Source organism: Mastigoproctus giganteus, chromosome 4 (genome assembly GCF_048544385.1).
Source record: "Mastigoproctus giganteus isolate SK-2022 chromosome 4, ASM4854438v1, whole genome shotgun sequence".
Lineage (NCBI taxonomy): Eukaryota > Metazoa > Arthropoda > Arachnida > Uropygi > Thelyphonidae > Mastigoproctus > Mastigoproctus giganteus.
In genome coordinates this window covers 160,968,177-160,987,970 of record NC_143578.1, presented here as the reverse complement: position 1 = coordinate 160,987,970, position 19,794 = coordinate 160,968,177, and the positions used below count along the sequence as shown (strand labels likewise).

The 19,794-nt window shown below is 39.0% G+C and overlaps 1 protein-coding gene across 1 annotated transcript in view; it reads right to left on the bottom strand.

Moving 5' to 3' along the window:
• The window catches only part of LOC150087146 (endoplasmic reticulum transmembrane helix translocase), a 760,787-nt gene that overhangs the window by 319,588 nt on the left and 421,405 nt on the right, over nucleotides 1-19,794 (bottom strand). Inside the window, exon 13 of the mRNA XM_090371851.1 lies at nucleotides 15,094-15,204. Within this exon, the coding sequence (XP_090227977.1) occupies nucleotides 15,094-15,204 (111 nt within the window). The remainder of the gene's footprint in view (nucleotides 1-15,093; nucleotides 15,205-19,794) is intronic.

Below are 19,794 nucleotides of genomic sequence, written 5' to 3'. Positions count from 1 at the left end.
AGCACTGCAGGATCATCTAGACAAGCCTTCAGTTATAGCTCGGACACAGCATGGTTTTGTTAAGGGAAAGTCTTGCCTGACCAATTTGATTGGATACTATGATGCAGTCACAAAAGAACTGGATGCAGGGAATAACTTTGATATTATATATTTGGATCTTAGAAAGGCTTTTGATACTGTTGCACATGGAAGACTGCTGCACAAATTGGAGCAGTGTGACACTGGAGGCAAATTACTGCTATAGATAAAGGGATGGTTGAGTGGGAGAAGACAGAGAGTGGCAATCAATGGACACTGCTCATCGTGGACTAATGCTATTAGTGGAGTCCCTCAGGGTTCAGTGTTGGGTCCATTGTTGTTTTCTGTATTTATAAATGATATTGATGATGGTATATCAAGCTTAATGTCCCAGTTTGCAGATGATACAAAGGTTGGCACGGTTGTCAAGCACACTACTGACACTATGCTGCTGCAACAAGATCTGGAAAGTTTGAGCAGATGGGCTGAGAGGTGGCAAATGAAGTTTAACATTGACAAATGTAAAGTACTACATATGGGAAACAGTAACCCCAGAGCAACGTATCGACTCTGTGGTACTACACTGACAGTGGTAGAGAATGAAAAGGACCTGGGGGTAATTGTGCAGGCAGATATGAAGTTCTCTGAGAAGTGCAGTGGGCTGCAAGAGTAGCTCATGGTGTCTTGTCTTGTCAATATACAGGAATTTTTCTAGCAGGGATAAGGAGGTGATTATTCCCTTGTATAAGGCAATGGTCAGGCCAGACCTTGAGTACTGTATTCAAGTCTGGAGGCCTCATTTTAAGAAGGATGTAGAACTGCTGGAACGAGTACAGAGAAGGGCAACAAGATTTGTGAATGGAACAAAGGGTTGCTCTTACAAAGAAAGGCTTAAGTTTTGCAAATTACAGTGTCTGGAGACTAGGCACCAGCGAGGTGATCTGATAGAGGTGTATAAAGCCTTGAATGGTTTGAGCATGCTCAATGCTGATGGGATTCTTCCTCTTGCTCAAAATAATCACCTGAGAGGGCATAAATTCAAATTGAGGAAAGACAGATGTAGGATAGATGTGCGGAAATTTGCCTTTAGCCAGTGGGAAGTTGGTTGGTGTAACAGACTTCCATCCCTTGTTGTGGAAGTTGATAGCCTAAATAAATTTAAGGCTCAGCTGGACAAGTATTTTGAACGAACGGAGGGGTGAAATGGGAGTGTGTGTGTGTGTGTGTGTGTGTGTGTGTGTGTGTGTGTGTGTGTGTGTGTGTGTGTGTGTGTGTGTGTGTTTGTGTGTGTGTGTTTTGGCTGATGCTGCATAAGATTGCTTTCTTGCATCATATGCCTCTACTAATGCTAATGCTAATTTAATCTTCAAATGGGCACTTTTGTGAAAATTTAACATTCAAATGGGCGCTTTTGTGAATATTTTAATATATAAAATTTTATATCTTAAAATAAAATTAAAAGTATATAATTCCTCAGTATAACTTTATATTATATGTTTATTTTTAGGTGGACCCCCACAAAGAATAACTTAATGTGAGTGGAAAAATGCAAATGGGAAAATCATATTTCAACAGTTAATGTGAAGAACAATTTTGCTTTATCATGTGTAATGGAATCTATGTTTGTTTATTGTGTTGTAATTCTGTGACAGTAGCTAAGAAGAATAACGTTGAGAAGCATTTTAAAACGGATTATAGAACCTTTGACACAGACTATCCACATAACTCCGCTATAAGGAAAAACAAAGTTTGTGCATTAAAATCTGAAATTTCAATTCAACAGTCGCTTGTCACTAAGCATACTGAGAAAGCTTCAAATGTGATGATATCATCTTTCAAAATTGCTTATGTTCTTGCAAAAAGAAAAAAGCCATTCGAGGATGGCTAACTAGTTAAGGAAGCAATATTGTCTACTGCACATTCCCTTTTTGAAGATTTCAGCAATAAGGTAGCCATCATTTGGTCGATTAAAGATTTATGACTATCTGCTAACACTACAAAAAGGAGGACAGAGGGAATTTAAAATTTAAAGTCACAGTTGATGGGTGACCTTCACACCTGTGCTTACTATTCATTACAACTGATGAGTCAACAGACATAACAGATACAGCACAAATAGCAGTCATAGTTCAAATGGTTTTTACAATAAGTTGGTGAAAGAGGAACTTTTAACAATTCTTTCATTAAAAATCAAAGCCAGAGGAGAAGGTATTTATCGAGCATTTAAAGATTATGCTTCCGAAAACAAAATCCTTCTTCAAAAACTAGTGTCAATGACCACCAATGGGGCATCTGCGATGGTAGGTATCAGAAATGGTTCCATTAGTCAGTGTAAGAAAGATACTTCATTTCTGGCACTAATTACATACCATTGTATTATATACCAGGAAGTACTCCATGCAAAAGTGATTCGTTTTAAGAATGTGATGAATGTGGTAACAAAAATTCTAAATTCCATTTGTTTTTCTAGTTTGCAGCATAGACTATTTAGATCTTTCTTGAAAGAAGTTGAATCTGAGTATTCAGACTTAATATTGCACACTGAAGTACAATGATTAAGTAGAGGTAAGATTCTGGAAAGATTTTACGTTACTTCCCGAAGTTTGAGTAGTTCTCGAATCCAGAAATGAGAAATATCAAAACTTAATGACCACACTTAGTTGCCAGATTTAGCATTTCTCACAGATATGAACCTGAAACTTAAACTATTAAATCTTGAACTTCGGGAAAAAGACAAGAATATTGCTGAAATGATTAGTTTAATCAGTGCATTCAAAGGTAAACTAAACTTGTGGGAATTTGATATAAGAAAGAAGTCAGTTACACTTCCCTTATTTGAAAAAGTATATTATCGAAACTGCCAATGAAAAGAATTTTATTCAGCCTTTTGTGGAACATCTTGAAGAGATAAGGCAAGAATTCAGCTAGTATTTCCAGGATTTCAAGAAAATTGAACCAGTTGTGAAATATGTTCTAAATCCCTTCAATAATGTTGATATTTCTGAGATTTCAGTATTAATTGGAAACTTATTTAAAACACATTGTAGAAACTGAACTAGAAATTGTTGACCTTAAAAGTGACATTGTTTTACAATTATATAAAAAGATGACTTCTGGAATCAGGTGGACAAGGATAAGTATCCTTTGCTAAAAAATGTAATGCTAATAGTGAACTCTTTCTTGCTTTTATTCAATGTACCTCTGTGAGTCATTATTTTCATAAAGTTCATAAAGTCAAAGAATAGAGCCAGACTTACAGATGCACATCTAAGTGATTGTTTGCAAAATGGGTGTTCATCTTATACTCCAGATTTTCATTCACTAACTGAAGAAATGCTTTCACAAGTTTCACATTAATTTTAATACAATTTTATTATTTAAAAAAGTAAAATTATAAAATAACATTATATATGAGAGAGTATGTAATGTATGTATTAATTTTCTACTTTATATCTTTATCTTTCAATGTAAAACCCTTAATAAATGTATTATTCTTTGGTGCTTGCAACCACATAATTAATATCAAAAGTAACCTGCCAACATGAAAAGGTTGGCGACCCCTGATCTAGACCATAAAGAAAAATGAACAGAAAACTAGAACTGCTGTTGCTGCAGAATCTTTCATTTCCGAAAATATGAAAGCTCGTGCCCAAGCATGAATAATTGAGAAAATGGAAAAACACTCAGTATTTGGATTGATGATAGCAGTAAAAAAACAGATCCCATTTTTCAATTGTGGACTATATCAGAATCATAGCTTTATTGCTCAAATCATAAAATCATCAACATTAAATGCATGTTGGAAAAATGTATGGCCAGAGTCAGTTCATTCAGGAAATATGTGCAATAGTAGAACTTACTAAGTCGGTAGGAGGGAAAGGTTTTGATGATATGACTACTGAAGACGTTCAAGAATTACAGATAGAAAAAGAGGCTGGAGAAGCAGATTTGGTGGAAATACATTGTGGTATTACCTCACTTAATGCTCTCATTAACGACACTTCCAACTTTCACACATCTGCAAACTTATATCATGCCTGAAATAACTTCATTAATAAATAAATAAAACACAAATGTGCCCAGAACTATACCCTAGAGGACTTCACTAATAACATTAGAAAAAGAAGAGCAGTGTCTATTATAACCACCCCCCACTCAACCAACCCTTTATCTATACCCAGCACTCCAATTTATACAATACTATTTATGTGCATCAGTATACAGTACCCAAAACAAACTTTTAACAAATCCATGCTGTGACTGTCTAAATGGTCCTACATTATTTTTAATCAGTGGCTTCATTATTTTCCTGTGAACAGACATTAAGCTAACATGACTGTAATTATTCGTGTCACCTTTTGATTGACCTTTGTGAATCCGAGATACATTTGCACATCTCCAGTCCAAAGGGACTTTCTCCTGAATTCAAGGGGAGGTACTCATAATTATGGCTAAGGGTTTGTGCTTACTATTTTTGCTGCTTCCCTTTAATAAAATTGGATCAATTCTATCCACCTGAGGCACTTTTTTTTTGTTATCTTCAACAATTTCTTTTCCACTTTCCTTTCAGTTATCATTTAGCACCCCATTACAGTTTAATAAACTTCTGGCATCTCCTTTCCTAAAGAATTCCTCATTTGTGAACGTAGATGTAAGGTACTTCTTCAGTTTATCAGAAGTAGTAGTAGAAATCGAGGCATGTGATGCAAGAAAGTAAGCTTATGTAGCATTAGCCCCCCCCCCCAAACACATTTCACACATCCATTCCCTCTAAACGTTTGTCCAGTTCCTCCTGAATTTCTTTAAGCTATCAACTTCCACAACAACAGATGGAAATTTGTTCCAGCAATCAAATACCTACTGGCTAAAGGCAAATTTCTGCGCATCTATTCCAAAAATGTCTTTCCTCAATTTCAATTTATGTCCCCTCTGGTTCATAATCTGAGCAAGAGGAATAATTCCATCAGAACTGAGTCTGCTCAACCCATTCAAGGCCTTATACACCTCAATCAGATCATCTGGCAGGTGCCTTGTCTCCAGACACTGCAATTTGCAGAACTAAGTCTGCTCAACCCAATCAAGGCCTTATACACCTCAATCAGATCATCTGGCAGGTGCCTTGTCTCCAGACACTGCAATTTGCAGAACTAAAGCCTTACTTTGTAAGATCACCCTTTCATTTCCCTCACCAATCTTGCTGCCCTTCTCTGTACTAGCTCAAGCAACTCTACCTTCCTAAAATGAGGCCTGACCATCACCTTATACAATGGAAAAATCACCTCCTTGTCCCTGCTAGCAAAATTCCAGTATATCATTGACAATACCCCATGACCTGCTCTGGCAGACTGTCTGCACTGCTCAGAAAATTTCATATCTGACTGCACAATTACTCCCAGGCCTTTTTTATTTTCTGCCACCCTAAATGTAGTACCAGGCAGTTGGTACATTTCTCTGGGATTACTTCTACCCATACGCAGTACTTTGCATTTGTCAATGTTAAAACTTCAGTTGCCACTTCTCAGCCCATCTGCACAAATTTTCCAGATCTTATTGCAGTAGTGCACTGCCATTACTGTCATTAACAACCCTGCCAACCTTTGTATCATCTGCAAACTTGGACATTAAGCCTGATATACCTTCACCAATATCACTGATAAATATACAAAACAACAGTGGGCCCAACACTGAACCCTGGGGGACTCCACTAATAACATTAGTCCACGAAGAGCAGTGTCCATTGATTACTATTCTCTGTGTTCTTCCACTCAACCATCCTTTTATCCATTATAGCAACTTACCTTTAATATCATACTGCTTCAATTTGTACAGTAACCTGAGCAGGGTCATCAACAGTTAACTCATTAACATAAAGTGGCCCAATGTGATTCAATCCCTTCCTTCTACTCTAATATAAGCACAGAAGACTTTGCTGCTGTTTTTTGCTAGAGACTTCTCATAATCTGTGTCCAATTCTCAGTCTTGCCAATACCACTTCTACTCGTGTTCTGTCTGAACCCAGAGGTCACAACTTTGGATCTTGTTTTATCCTGTAAATTTGTTGGTGGTATTACTTTGCCAGATCTGTGACCAATTATGGTAATACACCTTGGAAATAATAAGTTATAATCCACATGAGGAACCTGATCTTGTTATGAGAATGTGGGAATAAGCTGTTTAGCGGCAAGATTGGCACTCTCATTTCCTGGAATTCCGTAAATGTCCCAGGATTCAATAAATTCACTAACTGATTGGATTTGCTGCAAGAGAGTAACTAATAACAAATGGTTTTCAGTGTACGATGAGAGGAAGAGAAATTCTCCCATATACCCAAGACCACAGTGACCGTACAGATTAGAGCATGTGATATGGAAAATTCAACAATCTGATCAAGTAATAGCTTTACAGCAAACAGTTCAATAGAGAAGATACTGCATTCGACTGGTATGAAGCAGTAACTGTGAATGAAGGAAAGACCACCGCAACACCTACCACATTGTCAGTTTTCGAATCATCTGCATATATTGTACAAATATTACGGTTCAAGATAGTGTGGGCTGCGTGCAACCGTCTGACATTGGAGAAAGATAAAGCATTCTTCCTCCATTAATGAAATTAATCATCATGAGAAGTGGGAGCACAAAACCAGGTTGGAAGAGGGGGGAATCGTATCCTCAGAAATTTTATTAAATCAATGTTCCAAGTTTGAAGAATTTCTCTTAGTTTGAGTGCTGCAGATCGGATTTCATTAGACTTACTATCTTAAAAGAAATCCAAAAAGGCATTATACAAGTACTCAAAACAAGGATGTGATGGGAGACTCTGGATCTTAGCTGCATAATGAGACAGCAATGTTTTTCTTTGTAGGTGTAACGAAAGATCATGCACTTCAACGTAAAGACTTTAGAGAAGTTGTGAAAGCTCCCAGGGCCATCCTCAGAGCACTGAGGACTGTGTTGGATGACATTTAACCATTCTAATGTACTTTTCATAGCTGAATCATATACCGTAGAACCACAATCCCGGCGTGAACAGATCACAGACTTGTACAGCTGGAGTAAGTTGTACCAATCAGCTCCCCGTGACATGGTTGTTGTTGTTATTTGGTTTTTAGAAGCATTAGCAACTAAGGCCATGTTGCTCCGGGGATATGCGGTGGTCATTCCCTGACCTTTCCGCATCCTCTGTATTTGGTGGTCATGGGCTCGAACCCAGGTCTAATCAAGAAGCGTGTGTGTAGCACACGCTTCTTGATTAGACCTGGGTTCGAGCCCATGACCACTGCTGCTCCTGCCCACCTGGCTACAGAGGCAGCCCCGTGACATGGACAAGACTGACCGAAGTATATTCAACTGTTTTAGACAAACAGTGTGTAGATAAGTGACATGTGCTTGGAAATTTAGCTTGTTATCTAATATCAGGCCCAGAAATCTGATGCTATTTACTGGCAGTATCCAGCTATTGTTTAGCTCTAGTTCAGGATGAGGATGAAGAGCATATCACTTATAAAAGTGAGTGGTGGTAGATTTCTGTTTTGCTAGCATTAGCATTAGCTAATGCTAGTCGATATCCATTCCATGAGATCCAGGATTCAATTTTGTTTATGGCAAGCTGGAGCTGATGCTCAATGATGTTCATGCTTTGTGACTGGCAGGAGATGGTGAGGTCATCCGCATACATGTAAGCCTAAACAGTTCTGGGGATGTCTCCGGTCATGTTGGCTCAAATTGCAAATAATGTCGAGCTAATTATGGATCCCCATGGTACCCCTTCTTCCTGAATATGGGATGTAGACAGTATGCTTTGATAGTAACCTAAAAAAAAGCAGTGGCATAGAAAATTCTGAATTAACTGGGGGAGATGATCCCTTAGCCCTAGATGGTCAAGGTCCATAATAATACTGTGTGGCCAGGTAGTATCAAATGCCTTTTTGATGTCTAAGCTAACCATGATTAGATGTTGTTTCATTACAAAAGAATTGTGAATACTGGATTCAACTTTTATGAGTATGTTGAGAGTGGATCTGATTTTACGAAAGCCATATTGATGATCTGATAAAAGATTTTCTGATTCTAAGATCCATGTAGGTCTTGCACGGACCATTCTCTCAAAAATTTTACCCATGCAGCATGTAAGAGATATTGGTCTATAATTTTGAACAAAAGAAGGGTATTTGCCTGGTTTTAGAAATAGATCCGGTTATAGAAAATTAGTAGAGTACATAAGTCCTGTTCAAGTAATTGTTTTAGCATAATGTAGTAAATGTCATCTGGTCAGGCTGCACTATTTGAAGATTTATTTAAAGATTCCTTAAGTTCTGCTGAATTAAATGGTTGGTTGTATTGAAGTGAGAGGTGTGTGAAGAACTTAATTATGTGACATTCTGAATCGGCCTTGATGCACTGAAACGAGACAGAGTAGGAAGTGGGAGCAGATATTGTACAGAATGGTTCTGCTAATGTGTTAGCTATTTCTTTAGGTTAGGACAGATCTTTTCCATTCCAGCAGAGTATTGGAGAAGGTGGTCAAAATAATTTTCCAATTAGCACTTGTATTCTTCTCCAGATGAACGGCGGGTATAACCAAAGACACTGGTCATTGGTTATCGTTGATGCAAACATGATTCAGGAATCACATTTGGCTTTTCACCTAATCTTACTTGCTTTGGCTTTAAGTCTTTTATATTCGATTTGATTGCTGGTGGTAGGAAACTTGAAGAATTTGTTCCAAGCATAGTTTTTCTCAAGTTCAGCATCAGAACAATCTGTATTACACCCTATCTTCAAACAGGCCTATGGGGCTGGGAATTTCCATACTATAATAATTAATGATAAACACCAGCCAAGAAATTGAACTGAAAATTTACTATAAAATAATATACAGTGAAATGATGAAAATAAAAAACACTGATTAAATTATAGTTACAATATAATTTAAAATATAGTTAAAAGCAATAAAATTGTCTAAAATAAACTGGGGTAAAAGCGATAAAACAATGAAACCTGGAGCTTTCGGAGAACTGCCGTCTCCTTCTTCAACAGCATACTACTAGTGCTAAGACACATCCTTAAGTAGCAGGTCCATGGCACTCATGCACGTGATCATCAGACACATGATATACATTCTCCATGCGCGTATCGCAAACGGAAGTGGCTTGGGAGCGTGTCAAACAGAAACGGTCATCCCTTCTGAGGACAACTACCTCAAACAGGGGGTGTAAACGGATCCCCCTGTCCCTATTAATAGTATTGTGACTGGATGAACCGATTCACAAGCTCTCGAGCCACTTGCGTTCCCAAAATCCATGGGCACTGAAGACGAAATAATGACCGCATCTTCAGGGGAGATCCGATGCTGCTTTTCCCAGAAACGCTCTGCCACAGCAGACCTCGCATAGTTAGCAGTCTTGATAGCGGTCGTGTGTTCCCCCCAGACGGTCCTTTAAACGTCGCCCCGTTTCCCCCACCTAACACTCCTCACAATCCGGGCACTTAATCTCATAGACCACATTGCTAGTATGGTCCTGGGCTACGGGATCTTTAACTTGGGATATCACTGTGTGCAACCTCCGACCTGGAAGTTGCACACAGCGAGTCTGGCACTCCCGCAATGCCCGTACAATACGTTCTGAAAGGCCCGGATAGTAAGGAATGTATGCAGTAGCCACAGGGGCAGGCGACTCCCTACAATTGGACTCAGCCCTATGAATATATTTGTCCAAGACCCTTGGGGGGGGGGGTATCCACATTTCCTGAGGTCTGCCGTGACTTTGCAAATTTCTATTTCCTTTTCTTCAGGGGTACTACAGTGGGTCCCCACCCTATTCAACAATGCCCTGGCTACACTGTTCTTATGATGACAAGCCTGTGCTGAGCTATAATGAACAAATTGGCCACGGCACATAGGCTTTCTATAGATCGTTGTTTTTAATCTAGATCCATCTCTGCTCACCAGGACATCCAGAAACGGGAGGGACCCAGCTTCTTCCACCTCCGAGGTAAATTGTATAAATGTGGAAAAGCTGTTGAGTAAATTGAGCACCTCATCTTCCTTTCCCTTTTTTAAAATAGTGAAGGTATCGTCCACGTATCTCCTCCACTCGCGCATGGGGAAATTCAACTGATGAAAAACCCTAGTTTCCAGTTCCTCCATTGCCAAAATGGCCACAATGGCACTGATGGGGGAACCCATGGCTGTGCCATGGATCTGCTTATACATAACTTTTTGAAACACCATGGTAGTGGTTGCGAGGCAAAATTCAACACCTTTACAAATATCATCAATGCTTAGTGAAGATCTAGCACTAAAGCAATCATCCCGTTCCAAGGCCGATCTTACACAATGCGCCCCATGTTCAATGGGGATACATGTGAACAAGGATACCACGTCAAACGAAATCATGAGTTCGTCTTCACCTATAGATTGGCTTCTTAAAAAGTTCACAAATTCCTTGCTGTTCCTGATTACTAAACTGGAGCGTCCCACTATAGGAGAGATGACTCCAGCTAAAAATCCAGATAAAGCATAAGTGGGAATACCCACAAATGATACTATAGGTCTCAACGGAATGCCCACCTTGTGCGTCTTTGGGAGGCCATAAAACCGAGGTAATCGACAACCTGAGGCATGAAGAGACCAATAAACTTCTTTGGTTATTTTACCAGCCTTATGCCATCCCTGTATGATGTTGTTGACTCGTCTCTCCAAACCAGCTAACGGATTTCGATGGGTAACTTTATATATGTTGCTATCCTGTAAAAGATCCAGAGCTTTTGCACAATAATCATCCTTATTCAGTACCACTGTGGATCTGCCTTTGTCGGCAGGTAACATTATGATATCCTCATCTTTTCTAAGTTGTCTTAATGCTCTTTCATGTTTATGACTGAGATTAGAATGTGCTGTCCTGGTCTGACTCAAAATAGCCACAACCCTAACACGTATCTCATCAGCTTGGGTAACAGGTAACTTGTTGATGGCTTTTTCCACTTCCATAGATATCTCTGCAATGGGAGGTCTGGCAGGAACCAAATCAAACTTTGGACCCAGGCTCAATACTTCCTCCTGTTCTCTAGTAAATTATTTGCCACTAAGATTATGAATAAAGTTGCCAGTATCCCTGTTACGCACCACCACGGATTCCTCTAACAATCTATTGAATTTGTTGATTTGCCTGCGCTTGTAAACCTCAGCAACCCTAGTTGCTTTATCTGCCACTACTCTCAAGACCAACGCACCATGCACTGGGGTTAAATTGGTATTGATGTATTCCAACTTCAGTCCAATACGACTTCTAATACCTCTCAGATCATTATGTAATTTAGAAATCCAAATACTTAGAACTTTTCTGATGGGGGATGGGGGAACTGAAACAATGGCACTGATGGGGGAACCCATGGCACGGCCATGGGTTCCCCCATCAGTGCCATTGTGGCCAATTTGGCAATGGAGGAACTGGAAACTAGGGTTTTTCATCAGTTGAATTTCCCCATGCGCGAGTGGAGGAGATATGTGGACGATACCTTCACTATTTTAAAAAAGGGAAAGGAAGATGAGGTGCTCAATTTACTCAACAGCTTTTCCACATTTATACAATTTACCTCGGATGTGGAAGAAGCTGGGTCCCTCCCATTTCTGGATGTCCTGGTGAGCAGAGATGGATCTAGATTAAAAACAACGATCTATAGAAAGCCTGTGCCATGGCCAATTTGTTCATTATAGCTCAGCACAGGCTTGTCATCATAAGAACAGTGTAGCCAGGGCATTGTTGAATAGGGTGGTGACCCACTGTAGTACCCCTGAAGAAAAGGAAATAGAAATTTGCAAAGTCACGGCAGACCTCAGGAAATGTGGATACCTCCCCCCCCCCCCCCCCGGAGGGTCTTGGACAAATATATTCATAGGGCTGAGTCCAATTGTAGGGAGTCGCCTGCCCCTGTGGCTACTGCATACATTCCTTACTATCCGGGCCTTTCAGAACGTATTGTACGAGCATTGCGGGAGTGCCAGACTCACTGTGTGCAACTTCCGGGTCGGAGGTTGCACACAGTGATATCCCAAATTAAAGATCCCATAGCCCAGGACCATACTAGCAATGTGGTCTATGAGATTAAGTGCCCGGATTGTGAGGAGTGTTAGGTGGGGGAAACAGGGCGACGTTTAAAGGACCGTCTGGGGGAACACACGACCGCTATCAAGACTGCTAACTATGCGAGGTCTGCTGTGGCAGAGCGTTTCTGGGAAAAGCAGCATCGGATCTCCCCTGAAGACGCGGTCATTACTGCGTCTTCAGCGCCCATGGATTTTGGGAACGCAAGTGGCTCGAGAGCTTGCGAATCGGTTCATCCAGTCACAATACTATTAATAGGGACAGGGGGATCCATTTACACCCCCTGTTTGAGGCAGTTGTCCTCAGAAGGGATGACCGTTTCTGTTTGACATGCTCCCAAGCCATTTCCGTTTCCGATACGCGCATGGAGAATGTAGATCATGTGTCTGATGATCACGTGCATGAGTGCCATGGACCTGCTACTTAAGGATGTGTCTTAGCACTAGTAGTATGCTGTTGAAGAAGGAGACGGCAGTTCTCCGAAAGCTCCAGGTTTCATTGTTTTATCGCTTTTACCCCAGTTTATTTTAGACAATTTTATTGCTTTTAACTATATTTTAAATTATATTGTAACTATAATTTAATCAGTGTTTTTTATTTTCATCACATTTCACTGTATATTATTTTTTATTTTATAGTAAATTTTCAGTTCAATTTCTTGGCTGGTGTTTATCATTAATTATTATAGTATGTATTCCACCAGTTGTTATGGCAGGAGCACTTGTGAGGTTGTGATTTTGGAATGGAATATTTAGCTGCAGTTAATATCTGATTGGTAATAAATAAATAATAAATTTTCTGTTTATACTCCGGGACGACCATTTGGTCAGAGGAGTTTACAAGAGACACAGAATACAAGAAACAGCACCGCATTCAGCAGTCACGGACTTGAACCCCGGTCACTCAAGGCACTTGTACTTATGCACCCGCGCGCCTGACCACTAGGCTACGGCGGCCTTTAATGTATGTAGTGACATCGTCAATGGGTTGTTGTTCAACATACCTCCTGTCCAACTGGACCTAGGTGGAGTAGCTGTCCTGATTTGCCTTGTTGAAATTCCAGGTGGGGTCGCTGCTCGAAAGTTGGAGTCACCCATGTTTGTAATGAGCAAATGATTGGAAAGTGATCATTGTTTAGAAGATCGTTTATCACTGACCATGTTATACTTGGAAAATGGTGAGCGGATTGATAAGTTTTGTTTTGGGGATGTTTTTATTTTTTGTTCTTAATCAATTTCAGTTAATCCTATTAATTTTTATATTCATATTATGAAGTAAGGAATACATCACTGAAACAGTCCCATGCAGTTTGCTGAGATAAGTTTGTTGTAAAAATAAAAGGTTACACAAGAGCAACATTCACACCTCCAAAATCTGGCAACCTCAGGGCATGGACATAACTGTTTTTTTGTACAATAAACCAAACCAATCAAGAAATATCAAAATTGAAGCACAGATTAGCAAGGAAGGTATCAGCAGTGCAGCTGTCTTCTTTTTGATTATTTTTCAACATGATAAATTTATTTTTATTAAATATATTATATTATTATTATTACTATTTTATCCCTTGGGTTGTTGAACAAAATTTGTAAATGAGAAACTTGGTACCATGAAGTTATTATTGAACTGACTACATACAAAACTGCTTCACTAAAAAATTTAAAATAATGAGGAGGAAAAAACAAAGAGAAACAAAATACCACAAAAGATAATTTCTTTACTAATAGCCAAATATGATATTGCCTACATACAGGAATTAAAGCAAAATCTTTCCAAAATTTGGAAAACAGAGACTCAGTAGCCTGCAGGCTTTCTATCATGAGCTAATGAGACCACAGCATGTTTACTTATAGCAGCTGAAAATCTCCTGACCACCAAACATAGTTGTTGTTTGTTATTTGGTTTTTAGGAGCATTAGCAACTAAGGCCATATTGCTCCGGGGATATGCGGTGTTCATTTCCTGACCTTTCCACATTCTCCGTATTTGGTGGTCACGAGCTCGAACCCGGGTCTAATCAAGAAGCATGTGCTACGCACTGCTGCTCCTGCTCACGGAGACGCCCACCAAACACAGAATGTCTATATACAATACTTTAAGTTTTTGGAAGGTTTAAATATTATTTAATATAATTGAATTTGCCAATTAATCATCCAATAGCACTATTTGGAGAAGTTCTGCATAAAAATAAAATGATTCTTTTCTGAAGAAGGAAAAATAATCTTAAAAATTTAGACTTTCTACCTATACAACATTTTAGATATAGACTGGCTATTATTGACACTGTAATTATTCACTTTCCTTACTATTAGAACTAACTACAAAATTCCAAGTAGAACTAATAAGAGTTTAATTCCCACTTCTTTAAAAAAATTAATAACAAAGGCTATTTTAAAAGTTTTCAAGATGCCACATAAAAATAAAAGTACCCCACTCAGACAACCTAGAATCAGTTTATCAAGAACCACAGTTCACATACATGATGAACTGCAGACACAAGAAATCAAAATGAAAACATGTAACAGGGTACCCAGCACTTCTCACATGCATTACAAATTTTATTTGGATCATACTTTAAACTAAAGTAATGGGGTGGGCAAAGCTTAATTTACTCAGGTGTAGTGGTATAATTGCTTTAGAGCACCAAATTATGAGCCTCCAAAGCAGCAAACTATTACACTATTACTGTAAGCAGTAAAGTTTATTTTTTTAGCTTTTAATTGCATTTACTGTAAATAAATGCAATTATAATTATTTGTATTTCCCATTCTTTTACATACCATTCATATTAAAATAGTCTACAAGCCTGTACATATGGCAAAAATTAGAAAAGATCATCTAAAATTATTTAGGTAGCTTATGGAATAGAGGATAAAAAGTGATCTCATGAATCCAAGTGTTCTTTTTATACAGCATGCCAACACAGAAAAAAAAAATAATAATTTTAATAACAAACATGGAGCATTTTACCTGCTGATGAGTTAATACACCTATGTGCTTTCTTCCTAGAGCTAGAACTCTAGCACCACGTCTTGACATTTCTGTATAGACACCATCATAAATATCAGGAATACTGGCAAACTAAATGAAAAAACATTGGGAAATATATTAATGAATGTTGGCTACATTTCTTATGAGCTTCCATTTAATTTTAATAAAAAGAAATTAACTTTCTTTTTATTAAAATAAAATGAATAAATAGTCTCTTTCTTACACTTTTTGGTAAATTTATTGTAAAACTATTCTAGCTGGAAGACCTTTATTTATTTATTTTTTTTACATGAAGTCTCAGTTTCTGCTCAAGAAGCAAGATGCTATTAATGTCATCTGACACAGCAGGGGTACATGGATAATTCAGCTCTTAATTATGGAAGTTTGTTCAAAATTAGTGGATATTCCATATTATACAAATACAGGGTTGTACTTATATGCTGACTGTGATAAATCCAAAAAATATTATTCCGAATTTTTTTTTTTTTTTTTTTTTAATGTAAACCCCAAACACGAGAGGTATTAGAACCTATAGTACTTAGTACCATGCTTGGGTTAGAGGTTGAGAAGACGAAAGAAGATATTTGTTGACATTGGACTTGAACTTCTGTAGACTGTAATTTTCAAGAAATACATATGAAGGAAGGTTGTTGCAGAAAACGGCAGTTGAATGAATAAACAACGAAGATGAAAAGTTGTTTCTGTGAGTTTGAAGTTGGACAGAAAATGGATGTTGGCTGCACTTGTTCGGACTGTTTTGAAAGAGATAGTGGGAATTATAGAAGCCAATTCAGAAGAACAGTGCCCATGGAAGTATCTGTAGAAGAGGCATGCAGCAGAAACAGTACCTCTATGACAACACAGTGAGTGGAAGAGACTGTTAGAGATGAATCATTAATTAACCTAACTGCCCTCTTCTGAATGGAATCAAGAAGCCTGAGAGAGGTTTTGTGGGCACCACCTCAGATGTGGGAACAATATTCCATGGCATGGGGGATATGCGATTTATACAGAGTGAGCAGCTGTTCGGAAGAAAAGTAACACCAAGGGCGAAAGAGGAAAACCAAGTTTTTTAGATGCAGAGGAAGCAATAATTGTAATGTGCTTGTGCCAAGAGAGATTAGAAGTCAGGGTAATCCCCAAAAGAGATATATCATTTTGCCTAGAAATCGGAGTGTCACCAAAGATAAGCATAGGAGCAGAAGAATCCTTTTTGCGAGACATAAGACAAGACTGAGTTTTAGAACGGTTGAAACCAACAAAGTTGTCTTTGCTCCACTGGAGAATTACCTGAAGATCAGCATTTAAGGAATTGGTAACAGATTTTCGAGAAGTTAAAGCTGATTGAGCAAGGCAAGGTTTTTCAAAATGGAAAGTAGAATGCAATGTGCTATCATTGGTAAAACTATGGATAGGATTTCCAGTCAATGGAAGAAGGTCATTAATATACAAGAGGAAAGGAGTGGGGGAAAGAACTGAACCTTGGGGGACACCGGCATTAGTGGAGAAGTTAGAAGACAGAGAGCCATCTACCAGCACCCTAAGTGAGCGATCAGAGAGAAAACTGGATAACCAATTACTAAAAACAGTTGGCAAACCTTAAAGATGGAGGCTTGTTTAGAAGACCTTTAGGCCAAACACGATCAAAAGCCTTTGAGATGTCAAGAACAACCACTTGAGTTTCACCGAACCTTTCCATTGAATTAGTCCATAAATGGGTAACATAAGCCAGAATATCACCAGTGAATTAACACTAACGAAATCCATACTGGCGATCGTTGATCACACGGAATGTTTCTGGGTATTTTAAGAGTTGGTGGTTAATTGATTTCTCCATTACTTTAGAAAGAGTAGAAGTAATTGCAATGGGATGATAATTGGATGGGAGGGATTTATCACACTGTTTAGGAACTGGCTGGATATGAGCAAAATTTCCAAGCAGAAGGAAAAACACTTTTGGAATAAGAAAGTGAAAAAAGGTGGCAAATAATAGGAGTAAGTTCAGGAGCACAGGTTTGGAGAACAAGTGGACAAATACCATCGGGACCTGCAGCTTTCTTAGCATCACGATTTGTCAAAATCCTTCTGACATCCTTTTGACGGAAGACCACAGGAGGCATTGAATGGAGCGTGTTGGAAATGGTGGGAGGTATTTTACCGAGATTATTAATACATGAGTTGGAAGAAAAATGGGACGCTAGCAGGGCAGCATTATCCTTGGTTGAAGTGACAACAGAACCATCTGGTTTGAACAGAGGTGGGAGCAGTGATGGGCAAAAGTTGCGGCCAATAGCTTCGGCAAGAGACAAGAATGCTCGGCTACCATTAGGGCAAGAAGCAAGTTTTCTACTCTTAGCCTGTTCAAACTCTAGTTTGGACTGATTAATGACTGCTTTACAATTGTTGCGAGTTTTGGTGTAGGCAGAAAATGAAACTGAAGAATTAGAAACAAGCTAATTGCGATATGCAACATTCTTCTCTTGAACAGCCTTAGCACATTTATTGGAAAACCAAGGTTTAGATTAAGGACAAGATTTTAAGGTGGAGTGTGGGATAAAAAATTCGATCCTGCAAGAATAATTTCACTGACACGATCTGGACAAACGTTGATATCAGAAGTTTTGAAACAGTAATCTGACTAAGGAAAAGAAGAAAAGAAATCTCGCAGGTCACCCATTTTGCATTCTTGTAATGCCAAACAACACGAGGTTGGGAATAGCTATGAGATAAAGGCTCCATTGGAGAAGAGACAATCACCAAGTTGTGATCTGAAGTGCCTAAAGGACCTCTCATTCAACCGTGTACTTAGAAGGGTTGTTTGTGAGAAAAAGATCAAGAGTGTTAGCTGTATGTTTAGGATTATCCGGTTTTCTTGTAGGTAAATGAACAATCTGTGCAACGTCATTAGTAATTGCAAAAGCCTAAACATCTCGACCAGCTGCATCGGTGTGACTAGAAAACTGAAGCCAGAAGGAGTTGTGAACATTAAAATCACCAAGGAAAATTACCTCACTCTTAGGAAAGTTGGACTGGAGAAAGTCAAATTGCAAAGAGAGGAAGTCAAAGAGCTCCAAGTGATTAGTGGAGTTGGGAGAACGGTAGAGACAACAGATGAATTTTACAAAATGAGGTAGAGAGATTTTAAGCAGGGAATATCAGAACGGACATATGCACAAGTACCACCTTTGAGGTGAAAGGAATCATACAGCGAATAATTTGGGCATCTGAGATGAGCAGTAGTTGAATCAACCGATAACAGAGATTCTGTCAGAAAAAGTAGATGGGGGTTTGGCAGATGGCAAGTGGAAATGTGCCTCAATTCTAATCTATGAGATTAGAATTGACACCACGTATATTTGTGAAATGAATTAGGAAGTGCTTGGGAGGTTTAGATCTTTTCGCAGATAAGATTGCTCTATTAGTTTGACAATTCGTGGTGTATTCAATAGTAAGAAAAAGTGGGTGGGACTTGCTGTATGAAGTAATGAAATTTTTGGATATGGCGTACAATGGTAAGAATATACCCAGATCCTTGACATAATGTGACCTCGACAATGCTCCCCGCATACACACTACTCGGACTCCCTCCAGTCACTATCTGGAAGAGTAGAGGTAGCAAGCTTATACACTAGCTGATCCGGAAGCCTCCTAGAGCGTTACCAATAGGTTCAGTCCGGTGTACTAACTAGCGGCCGGCCTGTGAACACCATTTTAGAGCTGTACTTTCGAAATTTAAGGAATATTGGATCTCGCCACGATGTTCATCATAACCTCAAAAGTCATCAATCATACTGCATGATGGAAGAGATAGGGAAGGGTTGACCAGAACTTAGTTCTAGAGACTAAACATGGATTCACCACTTCAAGCCTCCAATAAGCAAAGTGGTGGTATTGCACCGGTTGATGAGAGTCATCTACCAACTAGTACTGCCTGGTAACATAGAGGGGCAGCATTCCTCCATGTGGTGTGGGCGCCACATCTCGACCCCTGCTTACGTTGGTTCACACCTGGGTGGTTACCCACCATGTACTTGTGCATGGAGGTTATACTCAGAATTACTAACAGTCCCACCATCGTGAAGGTGCAAGCAGAGAATTTGGCTGTCACAGACCGTCCGGACTTCGCCGAAATCGGGTCCACATGACTTCAGTGTCACCCAAATATCAGTTCCATCAGTGTTTTAGACTCCCAGGTAGCAAGTACAGCTTGTCTGGGAAAGCTGAGAGTATGTCTGTGACAACCTCAAGGACCAGAATTACTCAGACCTCCAATTTTTATCAAGAGACTTCATAAAAAAAAAAAGTTGAGATGTTCATCATATCTTTATTCATGTAGCATGAGTCCTCTTTTGAGGTGATGATAGGCAATAATGGAAATGAAAGGTCTGATAATCTGTATAGTTCAACAGTACAACTTTAAAGCAGTTTTTGCAGGCTGATTCTCAACAGATGACAGAACCAAATTTATTAAGTTTGGTAAACTGTTGAGAAAACTCACCTGGACTGGCCAGTTATCTATTCGCCACGTATTCAAACTGCATATGTTATTGAAGCAACTGATGAGGGCAGTTATGTTAAGGGATTTGGATACATCTTTCTGAGAATATGCCATATGCAAAAATTTCATCAATTCATACATGTTCCCAACATTTATCTCTCTAAAAACTAATGGTGGAAATA